General features: G+C 37.4%; 2 protein-coding genes across 2 annotated transcripts; both read right to left on the bottom strand.

The window, feature by feature from the left end:
* Positions 1-998: 998 nt before the first annotated feature.
* On the bottom strand, positions 999-2,817 carry LOC131612709 (probable polygalacturonase). The gene is made up of 5 exons (XM_058884472.1): positions 2,773-2,817; positions 2,370-2,693; positions 1,996-2,291; positions 1,835-1,905; positions 999-1,705 (listed from the first exon to the last, which is right to left on the bottom strand). The coding sequence occupies exons 1-5, from the start codon at positions 2,815-2,817 to the stop codon at positions 999-1,001; spliced, it is 1,443 nt and encodes a 480-aa protein (XP_058740455.1).
* A 1,885-nt stretch (positions 2,818-4,702) lies between these two features.
* Positions 4,703-5,263, bottom strand: LOC131649552 (protein MAIN-LIKE 1-like). Its single transcript, XM_058919313.1, has 2 exons — positions 5,226-5,263; positions 4,703-5,147 (listed from the first exon to the last, which is right to left on the bottom strand). Exons 1-2 carry the CDS (start codon positions 5,261-5,263, stop codon positions 4,703-4,705), a joined length of 483 nt encoding a protein of 160 aa, XP_058775296.1.
* Positions 5,264-20,703: the final 15,440 nt, after the last annotated feature.

The raw sequence follows: 20,703 nt of genomic DNA, 5'->3' as shown, positions 1-20,703 counted from the left end.
TTTATACTATGGTCTCGCAGTAGCATAGGATAAGGGATTAGAGACTTGGTTTGTTATTCCAATTCTACTTTCGCAATCCATTTAGTGGAGGCATAAGTTATTTTTTGGTATTATTTTGCTTATATTATTTCAAACATTAATGAGTTGTTGGGGAGAGACTGGCGAGTCTTTCTTACGCATTCTTTGAGAGAAGTTGTTATGAACATAACTTGAAGGGTAAGAGAAATAGAGAGAAACTACACTAAAAAGATAGTAACAAATCTAAAACTAACTTTTCCATTCATTTTCATTCATGATCATTACATTCACCAATTACATATTTATAACATAAGCATAAACTAATTCCATTATCTAGATCCTTCTAAAGAGTAGTGACTCACTACTATTAATTATAATGGGCTTATAGAACTTGGGCCTTAATTCATTACAGAAGCTAACATTGCAGTTGATTGTTTGGCCAAGATTAGGGCTACTAGATCAGCTCCCTGACCGTAATTTTCTATTTCATCGGATGATTTACTTCCTATTTTATAGGCCGATGCGGATAAGCTGCTAGTTGAGAGGCACTAGTAATTGATTTTATTTTGCTGCCTTTCTTTTGTTTTCCATGACTTGTTTCTTTCCTTTTCTCTACATGTACCAAAAAAACATTGTGCAAATAACATAGTTAATAACCAACTAAATAATCAAGTTTTATCATCTAACAATCACCATTTTTCTTGTAGTGTATATCTCTTGGTTACACTGTCTAACCTTTTCCCTTTGTTTAATGTTTTGATTGGTCTTGGTGAAGGCAGTAAATATAAAAGTGGTCTCAAACTAATTTGGCATGTAACTCTAGCTGCTTTGGTAGGACATGAATAACTGTATGCGTGGTAACAAAGAAGTAATATAGCATTATTGAAAAGTATAGCTTCTAATATATGATAGCACTAAGGTTCAAATACATTCTTATTATTAAAAGAAAAAAATAATAAAAATTTAAATCCAAATTATTATCAGTAGAAGCTACTACTTTTGAAAGAACAAGTCTTGAACTGAACACTTTCAATGGGCAATTTGTCACTTGGAAAAGGACAGTCCATTTTCTCTTTCTCTGGCAGTAACTCACAAGGTTTAGGGCTCACATTACTAGTAACTCCAGAAACATCTGTACAATTCCATGGAAGCTTCTTCTTCTTCACTTCATTCACTTCAATCTTCGCATTAGAAATACAAATTTCTGTAAAAGGGTCATTAGAAATTCCTTCAAGTTTTGCAGCAAATGTCACATTCTTAGCAGTAACATCTCTATAATTAATTCCTTTAATTTCAGGCAATGCTTTTGGATCATATCCTTCGTCAGGGTGTGATCCATAAGAGCCTATCATCCAAAACACATATTTCATTGTGTCCAAGTTCATTCCTTTGACAAAAATATCTTTCACGAACCCGCCTCTACCAACGGCTGTCTTGATTCTAATAGCTGATTCTGTTGTGATTGCAGTTATGTCTTCAATTCTGACATCTTGGATTCCACCTGACATTTCGCTCCCTAATGCAACCGTCGCACTATCTGGTGATATACATGTTAGCCTTCTTATGACTATTTGTTGTGATGGCTTTCCAAATTTGATTCCGTACTGATCCCATCCACTTTTTATGGCAATGCAATCATCACCAGAAACAATGTAGTTGTCTTCAATCCTAACATTTGTACACGAATCTGTTGAAAAGGAAACAAAGTTGGAAAGCAAATAGTTGTTGTTAGTAGTTTCATAAGAAACACCGATACTAACATGGACACTGATGCGGACACAGGGACACTGATGATCATTAAGAAAATAAAGCTTACCAGGGTCTATGCCATCAGTGTTTGGAGAGTCAACAGGTGCAAGAATGGTGAGTCCATTTATAATTATGTCACTGAAAAAATAAAGCTTGATCAATAAAAATATAAAAGAAAAAAACATGTATTTTAGGGTTGAAAAAATTGAAAATGGTGCATTATCTAACCTGCTATAAATTGGATGGACAAACCAAGATGGGGAATTGACCAAAGTGAGATTAGATATTTGGATTTGATTAGAGTACATGAGTTCAATCATGTATGGTCTAGTGAGTTTCAATTGATCCTTCTTGAACTTGCCCCACCAATATGATCCTTGTCCATCAATTGTTCCGTTGTTACCGGTAATTACAACATCAGTGAGATTATTTCCGAAAATGAGACTGCTAAACCTTCCATCAGGTGCATCTCTACCTCTTCCGTAAGACGGTAAAACTGGAAGTTGAGGCCATTCTGACTCATCCTGAGTAATATGAATTCCCCTTTAATGGATTATGAAATTTCCAAATAATGTAAAATAAAAATCATGATAGATATATACCTGAGATGCCAGAATGACAGCATCTTTTTGGAGAAAAAGAGTGAAATGGCTTGTGAGGTTGAAGCTTCCAGTTAACCACTTACCTGGTGGAACAATAAGTTGTGCACCACCATCATTTGCATATTGGCTTAGGTTAGTTATTGCTGAATTAAAAGCCTTTGTGTTAGAGGTTTTTCCATCACCAACACCACCAAAATCTGTCAAAACTGCACTGTGTTTTCGGCAATTGATTGCAGGATAATCGAAAGCGTTCAATTCACTACTAGGTGTTCCGCATTCAACCACTGATCCCAATATCAGAACTATAGAAATCACACCAATAACCTACACAAAACAATCATAAGCGAATATATGTATAATAATAACAATAATAATAACCACACAAAAAATAGGTTTATATTACATAGGAATTTTGAAAACTTGAACTCTTCATGTTTTGATGAGACATGACACTTGTGATGAAAACAGATGTATATGTAGTGAGGTATATATAGAAAAGAATTGGATTATGATGACTACAAAATGGATTTCTAAATGCGTAAAAATCTGACCGGTTATTCTTCAATCAACGGTTATTGTTTAGTGGCTTAAATGGCATGTTTAACGATTTTAATTGGATTCTTAGAGAAAAAAATATTTACAATTTAATTCTTCCTGACGATATTAGCAGAAATTGAATTCTAAACATGTCCATCTTTGATTGAAATTAAATGTTAAGATTTGTGAATGATAAAAGAAAAAAGTCATTCAAGAATAATTTGTAATATTTGATACTTTCATAAGTTAATTGTCGGTTATGCATGGCAAATGTTTGCAAGTGGAAAAATATCAACAGTGTCTTTGTTGATACAGGTTTATGTTTAGACAATTTCTCAATCCACCCCATGGAACTCTTAACCATCACGTAAAATTCTAATTTTACTTTCAGTTTTCGTAGATGTACTTCCGGAAGCATCTGAATTTAAAAAAAATGTGTTTTCTACCGTAGATGTATTTACGGAAGGAGTGTTCCGTAGGTGCATCTACGAAACAGTCTGCTAAATTTTCAAATCATGTTCATTTCACTCCAAACTCAATTTTGGTTACAATAATATTTTAAAATACAAATGTAAAACTAAAGAGACACATTTTAAATACAATAGTCGGTAAATAAATAAAAACACATTGTATAAATAATGTCGAATACATCATCAAAGAAAATACAAACATAAAAATAGACCACAGGCATCACTACTGTGTGTGTCAGACATCATCCTGATGCTCTCCACCACGGTCTCTCCTGGCACGATTTCTACGGTATAGAAATGCCTCATGTGCTAGCCTAAACATAGTATCCACCACAGGCCTCTGCGCAAACCCCTCAGGAAATAGACCATCTGCAATGGCTCATAGACCCGTGTCAGCTATCTCACGACACTGAGGAAGGAGATCGTGAGTGTGGTCCATCTCAGCCTGATGAGCTTGCAGAATCTCCTTGTGGGCTGGTCTGGACAGATCTCCAGGTGCAGTGGGCAGCATGTACGGGTGTGACACCCTGTAGTATCAGGTGATGTATCCCTCGACGCAGCTCTAGTCGCTCTCTGCTCTCGTCGCCCGAGCCTCCTCAGGAACAATGTGATGCTCCCAGACTGCAAAGACCTCATCTAACTGCCAACGGCTCATGGTGATAGGAGCGGAGACTATAGGGGTCGCGAGGTATCGTCTGTGCGTAGCCAAACTGACGCATGACGTGCTCCGGAAGTTATCGTACAAGGATGGTCGAGCTGGCGGCCAACCATCCAGAATACAACGCTATCTCATCAAAGGGAACCGTCTCCCAGTGCTCAGCATAGCAGTCATACCGTACGTCCTCGGCAGCAATGCGATCAAGTGCGCACATGTAGGATAGAGGCTCCTGGTTCCTCTGCGGGGGCTGAATCTACTGGCACGCGGCATGAGCTCAGTGTTGGTCGGCACCTCTCCCCACTCAATAATGTCTGGAAAGTGCTGCAGTATCCAAGCCTGAAAAAAACACAGTTATTTTAATTTACTATCACAAATATATAATAAGTAGAAGGGGATAAGATTGTTACCACTAAAAGGGTATAGTTGTCTTCTACCGTCCTTGCCTTCCATAAGCATCCCTCTTCCAGTCTGTAGTAACTGTACGCCAGTACAGCCGCTCCCTAGTTGTACTCATGGATACGTGATGTATCTTATAAATACGTCAGGTAGACGACGTATGTGTACGTCGAGCTCATGTCCAGAAAGAGCTAAGTGTCTATCAAATATAGGAAGTAACATCTCAGCACCCACTCTCTATGTATATCGGCCTCCACCTCGTCGCCAGTAGCCTAATGTGCCGCAAGAAGCTCTGTGTCATATAACCTCTGCAAGGTGTGAAACCTCACATGCGCCTCTCGGGTCCTCTCCACCTCCTCAAGTGCGTTATCTGAATCGCATCCTAGCTCAGCAATCAGCATCTCCATCGCTTCCTCCTTCGTCAGTTTACTGTGACCAAGGATGGTACCTTTGATAAGTAGATGCAGGAGGCATGCCACATCATCTAGAGTGATGGTAATCTCGCCGTGAGGAAGATGAAATGAGAAAGTCTCTGGATGCCATCTCTCCGCAAATGCCATTAGCATCCCATTATGTATCGTCATGTAGTCCACTTGACAGAGGTCCCTCAGGTCAGAAGCTGCTAGTATATCCTGGAACCACGGCTCGTCAGACTGCGCAAGACCCGCAATCTTCCGTCCGTGGTTGTAGAGCCTCTGGGGATCCCTATCTTGAAATCTTTTAAAAAATAAACACAATGCATAATAATAAAATTTATAAACTGAAGAAAAAAAGTAATTAACAAAGAAAATTTACCTCTTCATCCCATATACGCCTAGATGCATGATAGGCATACTCTGTCAAAAGGTTGCGTCTATAGGACCCCCAGGGTATCATATAGGCTCTGTCACTGGCTCATCCTCGTGTCCTGTCGGAAGTGGCACAACAGATCCTGTATCGCCCGTCATTAGCACAGGCACAGGAGTAGAAGTAGAAGTAGTGCCACGACGACGTCTGTGGGGGTGGTATTTGTGAGGAACCCTAAGCATCATCGCGGGGCCTCCGTGAAGTAGTAGTAGACGGGGAAGGGCCCTCAACTGGGACAGGTGTAGAATTCCCGGCTGGAGCGAGTGTATCAACTGGAACAGCAGCTGAGAGCCCCTCAACTAGGACAGATGTAGAAGTCCCGGCTGGAGCAGGTGTATGAACTGGAACAGCAGCTGAGAGCCCGTCAACTGGGACAACTGTAGAAGGCCCGACTGGAGCGGGTGTATTAGGTGGAACAGCAGCTCCATCAGTCACCTAAGATACTACTTGCGCCGGTTCACGCCGCACGGATGCGTGATGTGCAGTCCTCCCATGTATATCTCTATGCGGACCGTGAGTCATAATTTCTGCTTTGTGATAACAACTACTTAGCTACTATGTACCTATACATAAACAATGATTTATAAATAAACAAGAAATTAAAAAAAAATACTCCTTCCGTAGATACACCTACGGAAGCATCTTAGTTTCAAAATGTACGATGCTTCCGTAGATGCACCTACGGAAGCATCTTATTTTCAAAATGTATGGTGCTTCTGTAGATGCACCTACGGAATGCCCTAACGATCATCTCTTTTGTAGGTGCATCTACGGAAGCCCCTGAAGCTCAGAAATGCAACAATGGCGTAACTGCACTGTTCAATCACCCAAAAACCCCAATTTTTTTATTGATCGTCCAAAATAAACCACAAACAGCACCTACATTGTCTCTAAACAATATCTCTAATCCTATCCAATCATTCCTACACCTAAATATCATATTCTAATTCGATTTCGAAATACTCTCAAATAAGTCAAAATGTCAAAAACTTACCGGTTAAATAACGATTTGAAGTTGATGGATGTCTTGATACTTGATCTTAATACTTGATGGTCGGGTGTTTGAGAGCTTGAGAGTGTTTGGGGTTTAGAGAGTTTAAGAGAAAGAAATTTGAAATGAAGAGAATGAGGGAGGGAAAAGGCGAGTTATAACGTCAAACCGTTCCGTAGATGCATCTACAGAATAGTCCCGTAAGTGCATCTACAGAATAAACCAACGTTAAATAAAAAAAAAGGTGCTTTCGGAAGTGCATCTACGGAATCACGAAGGCAATTTAATCAATTCAGTAGTGCGTAAGAAGGCCATGGGGTTTGTTAAAAAAAAAAAAAAGGCCATGGGGTAGGATAAAAAATTGTCTATGTTTATTGATGTTGGACACAAATGAATAAAATCATAAGAAAATAAAAAGAAAATTACCTGCCATTTCATTGTAGCGAGATATGGGTCCATAAGTTCAACACAGGTGACAAAAGTATATTAAAATTCAAGTATGGTTTTTAAGAGTTAAATATGGTATGAAATATATTATGTCATTCTGGTTTGTATATACGTAGTAATAAAATAATTTTTTTGTTATTTATTTTTATCTAATTCATATAAATATTTACAAAATAAAGATAAATTTTATATCTTTAAATTTGGTTGAGTATTAATATCCCTTTGATAAAACTGGTTTCAGATTTAATTATTAAATTTTAGGAAATTGTAATGTTCACCTAAAATAAAATACTAACAAAATTAAATATTAAAATAAAACACCAACTATTATATCTTATTTTTAATATAAACAAGAAATTTTCAATAGTTATTAGCAGTATTATTTAAACTTACCAATATTTCATTACTCCTGTTAATAGTAATACTACCAAGTAAAAGGGTGGGGAGTGGGAGTCACTCTGGTTCTAGTCTTAGAATGGAGTGTTTAGCCTTCAATAGTTTCATATTGCTTAAAAGGGTTCGGGTGATTTTAATTCCATTCTAGGGAAGGAAATACACTTTGTTTTAATCTATTAAAGTTTAACCTAATTCATCCTTACATAACTGGTTGATAAGGTGAGGAGTAACCAATGTGGGACATAGGATATTTCTAACACCCCCCTCGCACTCAGCATTTTTTTTGGGCTTGGTGCGTGGATATTAATGGTGAACGGTCTATAATATGATTGATAGACTCTGATACCATATTAGAGTTTGACCTAGCCCATCCTTACAAAACTGGTTTGGTAAGGTGAGGAATTTCCCTCTATATAAACTTTTTCAATGCTCTATCTCCAACCAATGTGGGACTTTAGGATCTTCCTAACACACCCCCTCACGCCCAGCATTCTTTTTGGGATGATGCGTGGATATTAACGGTGGGCGGCCCATAGTCCGATCGATAGGCTCTGATACCATATTAAAGTCTGACCTAACTCATCCTTACAAAATCGGTTTTGTAAGGATAAGTTAGGTCAAACTCTAATACAATCCAACGGGGTTACAACTTGTAGATTGATATGATCATTTTAGTTGATGGTTGGTGGGATTGTTAGGATGTGGCTTTCTAGTAGGTCTTTTCTAGCAATGTTTCTGATCATTTCTTGATCATCCTTAAATACTCCAATCATTTTTGGGATTCCAAATTGTTTACGTTTGATAAATATTGACTTGCTTGTCGTGAGTTTGAAGAATTAGTGTTCTATAATAGGAATGACTCTGTAATACGGTGAACTGACTTTTATGATCGAAAATGTCGCGGTTAAGCAAGAGTCGCCACCGACTTTTATTTTATCCAAACAAATTCAGAAAGGCTAAAAGAAACAGAAAAAAACCTTTTAAAGAAATCTAAGTTCGGGGGGTAATTTATGCAAAGGGAAGGTGTAAGGCACCCTTTGCATCCATGGTTTTCCATGGTTTTCCATGGGCTCTTAATTGCTTTGCTTGCTTGTTTGTTTTTTAGAAAAACAGTAGATGAAAGAAGAAAGTGGACTTTAGCTCGTAAATGAGCGTAGCCAGTTTTCGAAGAATTGTGAGAAAGAATATTAAAGATGAGCATTGCAAGGCAATTAGGGGCAATTACCTTAAACTCAGATGATAGTCTCTTTTTAGCCTTTCAGAATGAAAGGGTCTATCCTTGCCATAAGAGGGCAGGAAGCCTTTCATTTGGAGGTTAAAGGGTCGTCGAAACATCCTTTGCCATAAGACTGTCCCATGCCATAGAAGGGCAGGTAGTCTAAGGTAAGGATCAGAATAAGCCTTATTCGTAGGCAACCAGAGGATACCTCAGCCTTTTCCGTAGGCAACTTCCGAGGGTCGAGGTCATATAGTGTATCGAAGGCAGCATCATTAGGGTCGTATGACCTTTATTTATGAGGCAGCATGGCTGAGGTATCCTCGTATTCGAGGGACATGGCTTATTCTGCAAAAAAACACAAGGCAACAAGGCAACGAGGCAACAAGGCAACAGGCAACAAGGCAACAGAGAGGTTACCCCAAAAGTGTGCGTGGGTGCAACAATCACGTGATTAATTCAGAAATTTTATCTTGTGATTAAGTCATTCTAATTCAGTTCAAGACTTGCACTCCCTAAGATTACTAACCACGCAGTATATAATAATATAAAGCAATAAAGGGGGCGGGAAATTGTAACCATCGGATCCCTTATCAGGGTTTGACACAAGTAATAATAATAAAAAGCATAAAATAAAATGAGGTTTAGGGTTACCAATGACGTAGCTTTGGCAATTGATAAACCTGAAAAAGGAGGAAGACCAAGAAGGCAAAGTACAGTGAGTGCATTATCGGTTCGAAGGCAAAATAACTAAACCAAAAATAAAGGATAAATATTGTAAGGCTAAATAAATAAATAAAGAAAAATAGATACTTAGCTTTGATTTGATCTGATATGGTTGATAGGACGCCTTTAAGGTTAAACCTGAAAAGAGACAAGGCAGAAGAAGATGAAGGCGAAACAAACCCTTATATAAAATAAACCAAACAGAATAGTTAAATTAAATTAAGTAAAATACTTAACTTTGGGTTTTTGAATCAGGCGCGTATTCGGAGTGAACCATGTCGATAACCCTGAAAAGGCAAGGCACAAAAGGAAGAAAATATTTTCAGTGTATGGCGAATCCACATTAGGATTCAAATTGAGTATAATGGTAAATTGATTTAATTAATTATTGGTCTCGGGACCTAATTAATTAAATCGGGATGTGAAAACAAAGTCAAGCACAAAAATATTTTTTGGGATTTTTGGAATGAAAATAAGATATATATGAATTTTTTGAATAAAATACATAATAAATATAATTTAAATAAAAGATAATAAATGACTTAAATTAAGTAATTTAAATAAAATAAGTATTAATTATAAATAAATATATAAGAGTAAAAGAAAATGTATATATGAAAAATAATTAAGCAATATAAATAAAATAAATATATTTAAAGAAATATTAATATATAAAAGTAAAATAATCATTATTATAAAAAGAAAGTGTTTAGAAAAAGATATATGATATATATTATTATTGTATAATAGAAAAAAACAATCAAAAACAATATATATATTAATATATAAAAAAATAGTTTTATGTAATTAAAAAGAAAAAAAAATTAGAAAACTTAGCGTAATTATCTAGTGCGGCGCATGCGTGAAGTCTATGGTGCATTTGCATGTTCTGGTGCGTGGGATTGATCCAAGAACGCATCTAACGGCTGGGATGGTGAAGGAACACGCTAATGGGTACATCTTAATCCACTGGATCTTCCCGGATTTGAACCAAACACGCGCGCGAAGGGGACCAATGGGGGAGTGACGCGTAATCGTCTTCTTCCTCCCAACCGTCGTCTTAGGTCTGTAAATACCTATAGTGACGGTGCTGCGTCGTTGCTACAAGACCTGCAATTAAGAATACAAGCAAACCTATGCAAAAACGTTTCGCGAGACCATCAAGGTGTTCGTCCAAGCCTCGCGAGTTTACCTATGGCCTTTATTTGGCCTAATTTCACCTGTATACGGAAGCCCTAATTGAAGCTCATGAACCCTAATAATGGCATATCGCTCGAGACATCACAAGAGCACAATTAATTCTCCAGAAACAATCAGAACATTGAGATAAACACAAATATGCATTCCAATATGATCAATGATGCTTGTATAATGCGAATCGATAAGAAAAAGAAAAGCAAACCGTGGAGCTTCTTAGGGGTTGATTCTGATCGTGTAAATTGATGGTGATGGTCTGGATAGCTTCAACAATCTTCAAGGAATGTGTTTGGATCAAAGAGATGCTCTGAATTCGCTTCTAACTCAGAGTTCAACTTTGAAATTTCTCTGAATTTTTGGACTCGGTTTTGACTCTTGCACTGCAGATTTTTTTTTTAGGGTTTGGATCAGTTGTGTATTTATATTGGAACGTTTTAGGTCAACATATTTGTAGAGAATCTCATTGAATCATGATTTGCAACTTTGATTGGAATTTGATTTTGCAAATTTCTAACTATGGCCAAATCTCAATCTTTTCCTTCCAATTCTCTTGACCACGAATCTGAATCAAATATATGACTTAAATGATGATTTAATTTGATTAGAAACAAAATAAAATCATCTTTTCCTCTTTTCTTTCAAAATATTTGATTAGTCTTGTATTTTTAATGAATAAAAAATCATATAAAATCAATTATTCATCCATAATTCGTGACATGGCAAATGGAGCTTCTAAATAACTTGTATAGCAAGATTTGGATCAAAAGCACTTGGGCCTATTTGCAAAATATTTGAATTCCTTCACATTTTTTCCCTCCAAAATAGCCTAACTTTGACAAGGCCTATCTCTCTCATTTTTTGAGGTATGGAAGTGTTCCAGGACATTTTGGAAACCTTAGAGAATCCTCTAACCAATGTCTTTGGTCTCGTATCAAAATCATTTTCCATTCTCCTTTTATGACCTTTTAAAAAAGTGTCTTTTTATTGACTTTTGAAAAGGACCTATAATGTATGAAGCCATATCTCTTAAACCATTGACCTATGAGCTCTGTTTCTTGGACCATTGGATAGAGGAATGAATTCCCTTCAAAATGAGCTTTGGTGGGAATTTTTCTGATGAAGTATGAATATTTGGTGAATTTTCAAAGTTTGGTTGACTTTTTTCAGTTCATGCCCAAAATAGTAACTCTTGACTTTTGACTTCTCTGATCTTTCCTTGCATCATCATGATCAACCCTTGATCAAATGATGATTTTAGGGTTATGAGGATGTTGTTGACCAAATATCTTGAGTTTTGACTATATATTGACTTGAAATGACTGTTTTGCCCTTGAGAGTCGACTGTTGACCTAATCAGGATTTGAGGGACTAAATTTGCTCTGTTTGACTTGAAACTTTATATGGAGATTCTTTGGGATGTTGGTGACCCTATGGAATCATCTTGAGCCATTGATTCAGTGATTTTCCTTTTAATGAATCAAACCCTAACTCAGAGCCTTTGTATAGGAGAGTGTGTTTTGGAGCTTTATGTCTTGATTTTGAAATTGCATATGGGAAATGGTATGGGCAAATTTTGGGGTATGACAGCTGCCCCTGTTCAATTATCTTAAACCTGAAGATGTAGAGTGGTTTGTGTGCCAGTCGGTATCTGAAGGTGGAAGATGATTGAACAATAGAATACCAAGAAATTTGCCCTATTTGCAGTAGGGACTTTTTGTCGGAGATGGGCTTGTAGATGCCATCTGGTAGTTGTTGGAGTATGGATTGTTGCGAAATTTCTGCTTTTGCCGTCTTCTCTTTTTTGAATGTTGAGGAACCGTCAAAGGTATCGACTCAAATCTGTGTTGGGTTATTTAAGGAACCGTCAAAGGTATCGACTTAAATTTGAAGCATATTGTTGAGGCACCGTCAAAGGTATCGACTCAGATATGCAGATAGATTGTATAAGGAACCGTCAAAGGTGTCGACTTATATCTGAAGTGTGTTGTTAAGGAACCGTCAAAGGTGTCGACTTAACTCTTGGTGTATTAAGGAACCGTCAAAGGTGTCGACTTAATACTTGAGAATAGATAGTAATATCCTGAAAAATAGAGGTTAGTTTTCTTATGTCATGATGCATGTGTTATGTAATGAGTACCTCAAAATAAATGAGAGACTTTGTATGTTTATGAGGTGATGTATGCGATGTATGAATATGTTTGTGCCGTATGGTATGCGAAATATGATTTATGTTGTCTTTTTCGAGAAAATAAATCTCTATGTCTTTGTGATTTTGACGTCTGGTCTTGTCTTGAAGATGTTTAGCTGGGGATTTATGACTTCTGCTTGGGAATGAATAGTAATTTGATGGATCCTGACTGGGGATGAAAGATATTAGTAAACCATGTTGGAGAAGAACAAAGTATCGGTGGTGTTGAAGATGTCAACTCTGTTGGGGATGTTATTTTATGAACCTGACTCTGTGGGGGGACATGGGTGTCTTGAGAGTTGCCCCCAGTATTATAGCACTTGTCATTCCTGGATCTGTGTTGATTAGAACGTGCCAATGAGTGTTGATCGAAAATGTCAAACTGGACTTGCATAGGTTTTCCCCAGTTAGCAGGAACTTTGGTAAGATTCGCCTCGCGAGGACTTTATGAAAGGTACCCTATGGGTAATATGCTCCCAGCGCTCATAGGCTCAAGACAATGTCCCGCGTTGATTGGGGAGTAGCTTTAGATATGCTTGGATGCATGCCCCTGATTGTTCGACCATCCATGAGAGAGTCTCGGAATCTCGACTTGATTGCCTCAGATTGATCGGGAAATAGTATGAAACCCACTTGGGATATATGCCTTTGACTGTTTGTCATTTGAGAGATTCTTGGAATCTTGACTTGATTGCCTCAGATTGATTGGGCAAAACATGTCATGCCCCTTGTATACGTAAGAGACATGGCTTCTTGGAGTGATTTTGTTTGTCGGGATAACTTTCAGTCATTAGCCATACCCTGTGCAAATTTATTCTGATGCTAACATTTGAAATTACGTAGCAGAATATGTTTAATAATGAATTCATGAGATGCAATGCATACGTTTGTCTTGAGTTTTAAAAAACATTAAAACAAGAGATGTAAAAGCGTGATATTTGTAAAACATGCTATTTTTTGTAGAAGCGAAATATCCACTCAGCATTTTAGTAAACCTTAAGGAGTCGGGATACCTTTTTGGTGACAGTATGCTTTCGAACTAACCATGCTTCAGTTAGGACTTTCAAGGGTTGTAACGTGGCTTGGTTCACGGTTTTAAGAAACAAAAGATAAAGGCTCAAAGTTTATTTATACCCATCCCCTTCTTCGTGATGTTCTTCATTCTTAAGCTCAGTTGGTTCGACTTATGCATTCAGGTTCCAAGAGACTTTTGGATTTGCGCCTTTGATAATGTTGATGGTTCGCAAACAAAGAGAACTTTTGAGATGGCAGTCACTTCTTCCTTTTGGTAGTCACAACTTTGTGTTGTTCAGGAATTTATTGACTTCTCTTTTTTCATCTTTTTGATATCCCTAACTTTTGCCTGAACTGTCTATTTTGAGCTTACAGTCAGCGGGATGCCTTGATTTTGCCTAAGTCTTCTTTTTGATTTTTTTTTTGACTTAGCAGGCTTTTCTTTGTATATATGTTTTTTCATTTTTCTCTTTTGAAAGATATTGACTGCCTTGCTTAATGATTGATGAACCATCGTTGGCTTTTGATTGATGTCTCCAACACTTCTTTGATGTGTGCGGATGATCGCTTGTGATTGAAACCCTTGTTGAAAGGTGTACTGAATGATTCTCTTAAAATAGAATGCACAGCCAAATTAACTGAGAACTACCCTGTCCCAGGTTATGATCAAGGGTTTTAATTAGTACAAGAAAGAAACTTCTACTCCTTAGGCTCAAAGGGGTTGACGAGGGATTAACATCCTTATATCTCCACTGTTTAGGAATTGAAACAATGCCTGTACATCGTCAGCATAGTCTGCTCAAAAGCATACAGTATGAGGTTGCGGTATCGTTTTCTTCATCCTCCCTCAAAAGGCTTACAGCTTAGCAGGAGTTGAGTATCACAAAACATATGCAAAGTAAAGATGTAGTTTAGATGAGTGATAGCGAAATAATTTATTCAAGACAAACATATGCAATGCACTGATGATGATTATTAAAATAGATAATGTCTATCATAATTCGAATGTTTAAACAAACAGAATTGAAATTGCAAATGAAAGTAAAGCTAATGATTAAAAGTTCATCCACTTAGACGTTAGTCAGTCTTGTCGTGACTAGGAATGGGAGCGGTGATCACCACTGGAACCCTGGGATGATTGAATTCAATTTCACCAGCATCGATCATGTCTTGAATCTTGTTCTTCAATGGCCAACAGTCATTTGTATCATGTCCGGGGCTATTGGAATGGTATGCGCACCTCGCATTGGGCTTATAGCTAGGAGCGGAAGTGTTGGGCTTTACAGGAGGATCCCTCACAGTAATCAAGTTTGCTTTCAATAAATATTGTAATGCCTGAGCCAGTGACATGTTGACCTTCGTGAACTGACGCTTAGGTGCATCTGACTTGCGTCTTTGTGGAACTAGCATAGAGATTCAGAGTATTCGAGGTTCGAGCTTTCGGAATGTGTATCTGATAAGAATGTTTCAGAATGTCCGGGGTTCGAGCTACCGGAATGTACATCTGATTGGAATGTTTCAGAATTCTAGGGGTCAAGCTTCCCGAATGTTCATCTGATTGGAATGTTTCAGAAGTCTGGGGATCAAGCTTCCAGAATGTTCATCTGATTAGGATTGATTTGTTGATGGTATTTTTCTGACCAGTTGGTCGACCTGAAAGGAAAAGTTAGTTTTATGTGATGTTATGAATGCAAATGCAATCTTTTCAAGGATCTTTAGGAATTTGGTTAGCAACATCAGAAAATGGTTTGGTCGCATCTTTGTTCGAAGAACTCTGATTCTTGGATGTTCTTCCATGGGAATCAAGCTCACCATATCCAGTGGGTCATAGCCTCTGATTCGGGATACTTATACTTTTGAGTTTGAAAGCATATGGCTAGAGAAAAATAAATCCTCTTGCCCCTTGATAGATATTGTGTCTTTGAATTGGAAGGTATGTGGCCAGAGGAAAATAAATCCTCTTGCCACTTGATTGGGAATTCGGTCCTTGATAAGAGCACCTGAAATTGCGCTCCCTAAATTCCTAAGATCCTTGAAAGTGTTAGTTAATTATGTTATGCTTATGATGTCATGATGTTATGCGAATGCAGTTCATTAGACATAGTGGGAGATAGTAAGGACAAACAAGTCCTTTTAACAAAACCTGCAAGGAAACGAAGGTTAGTAGCAAACACAGGCAAGTCACGCAAGTCACACAATTTTTGGCTTAAGGCTTGCATGGGGTCTGATCAGGTGTCCTTCCCAAGGGTATTTCTATGGATAAGGAGATTTCAGCAACGGGTTCTACAAGTTATCCAGAATTGTCAGCCCTTCTAAAGCACCCTCGGACATGATGCATTTGCACCATGCAATGATACTTTGAGAAAGGACCTATCTGAATTGTAGCATCGGGTAGCGACTAGTTCTCAACATTTGTCAAGAGTAGTCCCCCCACTACGTTCCTAAAGGCCAGGATGGGTTAAAGGTAACTAAAGGTCCTTGAGCTCCGGCGCACCCACAGACACATACATAGACCTCCCTCATTTGAGAAAGGTGTGCATATGCTATGGAGTCCTAACTCAAGCGTGAACTTCATATTGACTCATCTCCCACATATGTGAAAGAGGCCTCCATGACTATGCCACTCCTAAACTTAAGTGTTCTTGAATCCGGGAATAGGATTCGTCCTTCAATTTTCCCAAAACGCCCCTGAAAAATAAAACAAACAAAACAAACAATAGAAAACATTTAAGTAATTCCTAAACTTTCAAGGTAACCCCTCTTTTATCGAATTTTCCCCAGCAGAGTCGCCAGTTCTGTAATACGGTGAACTGACTTTTATGATCGAAAATGTCGCGGTTAAGCAAGAGTCGCCACCGACTTTTATTTTATCCAAACGAATTCAGAAAGGCTAAAAGAAACAGAAAAAAACCTTTTAAAGAAATCTAAGTTCGGGGGGTAATTTATGCAAAGGGAAGGTGTAAGGCACCCTTTGCATCCATGGTTTTCCATGGGCTCTTAATTGCTTTGCTTGCTCGTTTGTTTTTTAGAAAAACAGTAGATGAAAGAAGAAAGTGGACTTTAGCTCGTAAATGAGCGTAGCCAGTTTTCGAAGAATTGTGAGAAAGAATATTAAAGATGAGCATTGCAAGGCAATTAGGGGCAATTACCTTAAACTCAGATGATAGGTCTCTTTTTAGCCTTTCAGAATGAAAGGGTCTATCCTTGCCATAAGAGGGCAGGAAGCCTTTCATTTGGAGGTTAAAGGGTCGTCGAAACATCCTTTGCCATAAGACTGTCCCATGCCATAGAAGGGCAGGTAGTCTAAGGTAAGGATCAGAATAAGCCTTATTCGTAGGCAACCAGAGGATACCTCAGCCTTTTCCGTAGGCAACTTCCGAGGGTCGAGGTCATATAGTGTATCGAAGGCAGCATCATTAGGGTCGTATGACCTTTATTTAAGAGGCAACATGGCTGAGGTATCCTCGTATTCGAGGGACATGGCTTATTCTGCAAAAAAAACACAAGGCAACAAGGCAACGAGGCAACAAGGCAACAGGCAACAAGGCAACAGAGAGGTTACCCCAAAAGTGTGCGTGGGTGCAACAATCACGTGATTAATTCAGAAATTTTATCTTGTGATTAAGTCATTCTAATTCAGTTCAAGACTTGCACTCCCTAAGATTACTAACCACGCAGTATATATTAATATAAAGCAATAAAGGGGGCGGGAAATTGTAACCAGCGGATCCCTTATCAGGGTTTGACACAAGTAATAATAATAAAAAGCATAAAATAAAATGAGGTTTAGGGTTACCAATGACGTAGCTTTGGCAATTGATAAACCTGAAAAAGGAGGAAGACCAAGAAGGCAAAGTACAGTGAGTGCATTATCGGTTCGAAGGCAAAATAACTAAACCAAAAATAAAGGATAAATATTGTAAGGTGTCATACCCCAAAATTTGCCCATTACATTTTTATACTCAAGCTCATTTGAATATCAAAGTCTCAATACTCAACTGAGTATACACTCTCCTAAACAACAGCCTTCCAACTAGGGTTTTCTCTTTGTCAAAGAAAAGTCAGGTTCTGATGCCTCCATGTCCTCCCATATGATTCAAATGATCCTCATGCCAAGTTTCGAGCTCTGATTCAAAAGATTACTCACTCAATGACCCAAAAGATCAATAATCGACTGATTAACCTAAAAGTCAAACTATGGTCGAACCACAGTCAAAACTTCTGATTTTTGGTCAACATCAATATTTTGAATTTACATTCATCACTTAATCAAGGGTTGATCATGATTCATCAAGAAGAGCTCCAAAGTTGACAAAAAAAACTCAAGTTTCTAATTAGGGTTTTGGACTAAAAGCCAACACAACTTTGAGCAGCCATAACTTTCACATGGAACATCAAAAATTCCCCATCCAAAGCTCATTTTGAAGGAAATTGAATTCTCTACAACTTTGTCTCTCACATGCCAAGTCCAAAAATGCTTCATTTGGAAGATATAAGCCAAAACATTACAAGTCCTTCTAAAAGATCGCAAAAAGTCATCTTTTTGCAAAGAAGTGTATATGAATATGGAAAGTTCAATGAAGATGAAACCAAAAGGAGTGTTTAAAGGACTCTTTGAGCTTTCTAAAAAGTATGAGAACACCTTCATATCATAAAAAATGAGAGAGATATGCTTGGTACAAGTTGATCGATTTTTGAGAATTTGCATAAAACCCTAATTGGTGAATTTTAGTCTTTGAGTAATGGGCTTTAAAATTTTGAACCATCCACGAAATTTGGAGCCCAAGGGAGGTCCATTTACTAGTAAAATTATTATTTTGATATTTATTTCATTTATATTTGATTTTTATCATTAAAATTCAAATAAAAGTCAAATAAATCATCAAATAAATAAATCAAATTTTTCTCTTGAATAAATCTGATTTAATATCATCTAATGGCTAGGATTAAAAGGAAAAGGTGCAAGAATTGGAATTGATCCAAGAATAGAAAGATTTGAAGAAAATTTCATTCAAAATCTTTTTAATCTCCAATCACCAATCAAACCTTTTTCTCTCCTCAAAAACCAACCCTAATTCTCATACTATATATATTTAACTCATTCATGTGCTAGAGGACGAAAATCTGGAGGTGGAGGCAGCCAAAAGACAAGGGTTCTATGTGGCAAAAAGTTCAAAGAACTAGGGCACATTCCATGGCTTTCCCCTGCAAGTTTCAGCGAGCTATAATCATGCCATCATGCTCCTAAGGATCCCAGGACTCAATCCACATCATCACAGATACCCATAGCACGTGAAAAGACTTCGTCCTCATTCTCACGGTTTGTCTAAAATTTCTTCATATTCAAACTTTATTTTCATGCCATATAAATGACTCTTGCGCATATATTAGTACTAATGGACATGTTTAGAGTTGTCTGGAGCATTGTTTCGAAGGTTTTGGTGCAGGAACAACCATCCACCATGGTTAGGGCATAAAAGCTCTACGCGATCGGATCCACATTTTCAAGCGTTTTTAGGCCAAACGGACATCACTATTGAATTCAGAAGACGATTTTACGTGGATCTGGGTTGTTCTTTGTTTCTACTAATGTTGATTTTACAGGTTTTGAGATTTGAAGGATTTTTCACAAATAAATCCGCAGCAAATATCGTGAAAAAATCCGCAGGTATCCAATGAAGAAGACAATGAACAGTAACGTGGACCCTTTGACCACGTGTGTTTGCGCTGCTATTGGCCAGTCCACGGTCTTACTTGCTCTCTCCGCTTTGATTGGCTCGCGCCAGAATCCAGGGGGCCCAGTTTGACTTTGTTTCAAATTTCTCATTTAACCACTTGTTTTCTTATTTAATTGTTTTAACTGATTGCTATATCAATATATTATTGCAGCGCGACTGGCAAAAGAGGATTTTATTTGAGGCATGGTAGGTGAGTTCGAATCATGCTTCAGACAAATAATTTTTACCACTTGTGTTCTCTTGCAGTTTCAACGAATCCGGTGTTCACCTGCCCTGTACCCTCACGATAGACTCTCACGCGTCCATCATAGGATCTCTACCCAGGCTGATCCAACGCAGATAAGCAAGCAATCCATGGTACACCATCAAAAGGGAACCAGACTAGATCCCAGCTAAGTTCCTTTTAAAAATTTATACTTACTACTAATAATATATTTTGCCAATAATTCAATCGAAAACCTGATTTTGCTTATAATGTTAAAAATAATTTGTTTTAAATTGGTTTTTAAGCTAATAACTATTTTAGAATAACAATTTAATTTTAGACTAATTTAAATTATTTTTATGCCTTCAACCCTGATGTTAGCATGACAACTACTCACTGTTTTGGGGTTTGCCTTTTACCTTGTTATCTCTTGCCTAAATTATTACTGTTAATTTTTAATCTTTTTAATTTGCCACATTATAATTGTTGGGAATTTTAATGCACTCACAATTTCTTTTCTTTGTGCCCAATTTTCAGGTTTAATCAAAATCCTCCGACAACGCGCCTTACCCACTAAAAAGCTAAGTTTTTAACTCTTTCTTGGCTTAAATACCATTTTAATTTTAATTTTTTTTTGCTTTTATTTAATTTCTGCTTTAAATATCTTGCTTTATTTTTGCCTTTTTATTTTCGCGCCCAATTCTTTCCCTTTCTCTTCTTCACTTTTCAGGGATAGCCAAGATTCTCCGACTACACACCATCAGAGCTAAGTTTCCAATCCTTTATTTTATTTTATTTAAATATTATTTACCTTTTGCCTTTTGCCCAAAATAGGGTTTGCCTCGAATAGTCAATGCACTCACCCTTATTTATTCTCCTTTTAATTTTCAGGGTTCGAGGAAGATCAAGACGCTTAAGGATTTTTTTTTCTAATTATTGATCCTTCTTATTTTCCGCCTTTTAATTTCCCCCATCCCCGCAGGTGTTTATTGTAATAGCATAGGTTTTATTTTCCTACCTTTAATTTCTGCCATTTTAAACTGCGTGGTTAGTAATCTTAGGGAGTGCAAGCCTTTAACAGAATTAGATAACTAATTATAAGATAAATATCTGAATACAATCACGTGATTGGTGCACACACTCACCTTTAGGGTAACCTCTTCTGTTGCCTTGTTGCCTGTTGCCTCTAAATTGTACTAAATAGTCAAGTCCCTCGATTCCGAGGATACCTAAAGTAAGGTTGCCTACAGAGATTAAAAATCATCATAAGATCATAGTCCCTTCAAAGTTGCCTTAATAGTAAATGATC

The sequence above is a fragment of the Vicia villosa genome, linkage group LG1, assembly GCF_029867415.1.
Source record: "Vicia villosa cultivar HV-30 ecotype Madison, WI linkage group LG1, Vvil1.0, whole genome shotgun sequence".
In the NCBI taxonomy this organism is placed as follows: domain Eukaryota; kingdom Viridiplantae; phylum Streptophyta; class Magnoliopsida; order Fabales; family Fabaceae; genus Vicia; species Vicia villosa.
This window is presented reverse-complemented; position numbering and strand designations above follow the sequence as displayed.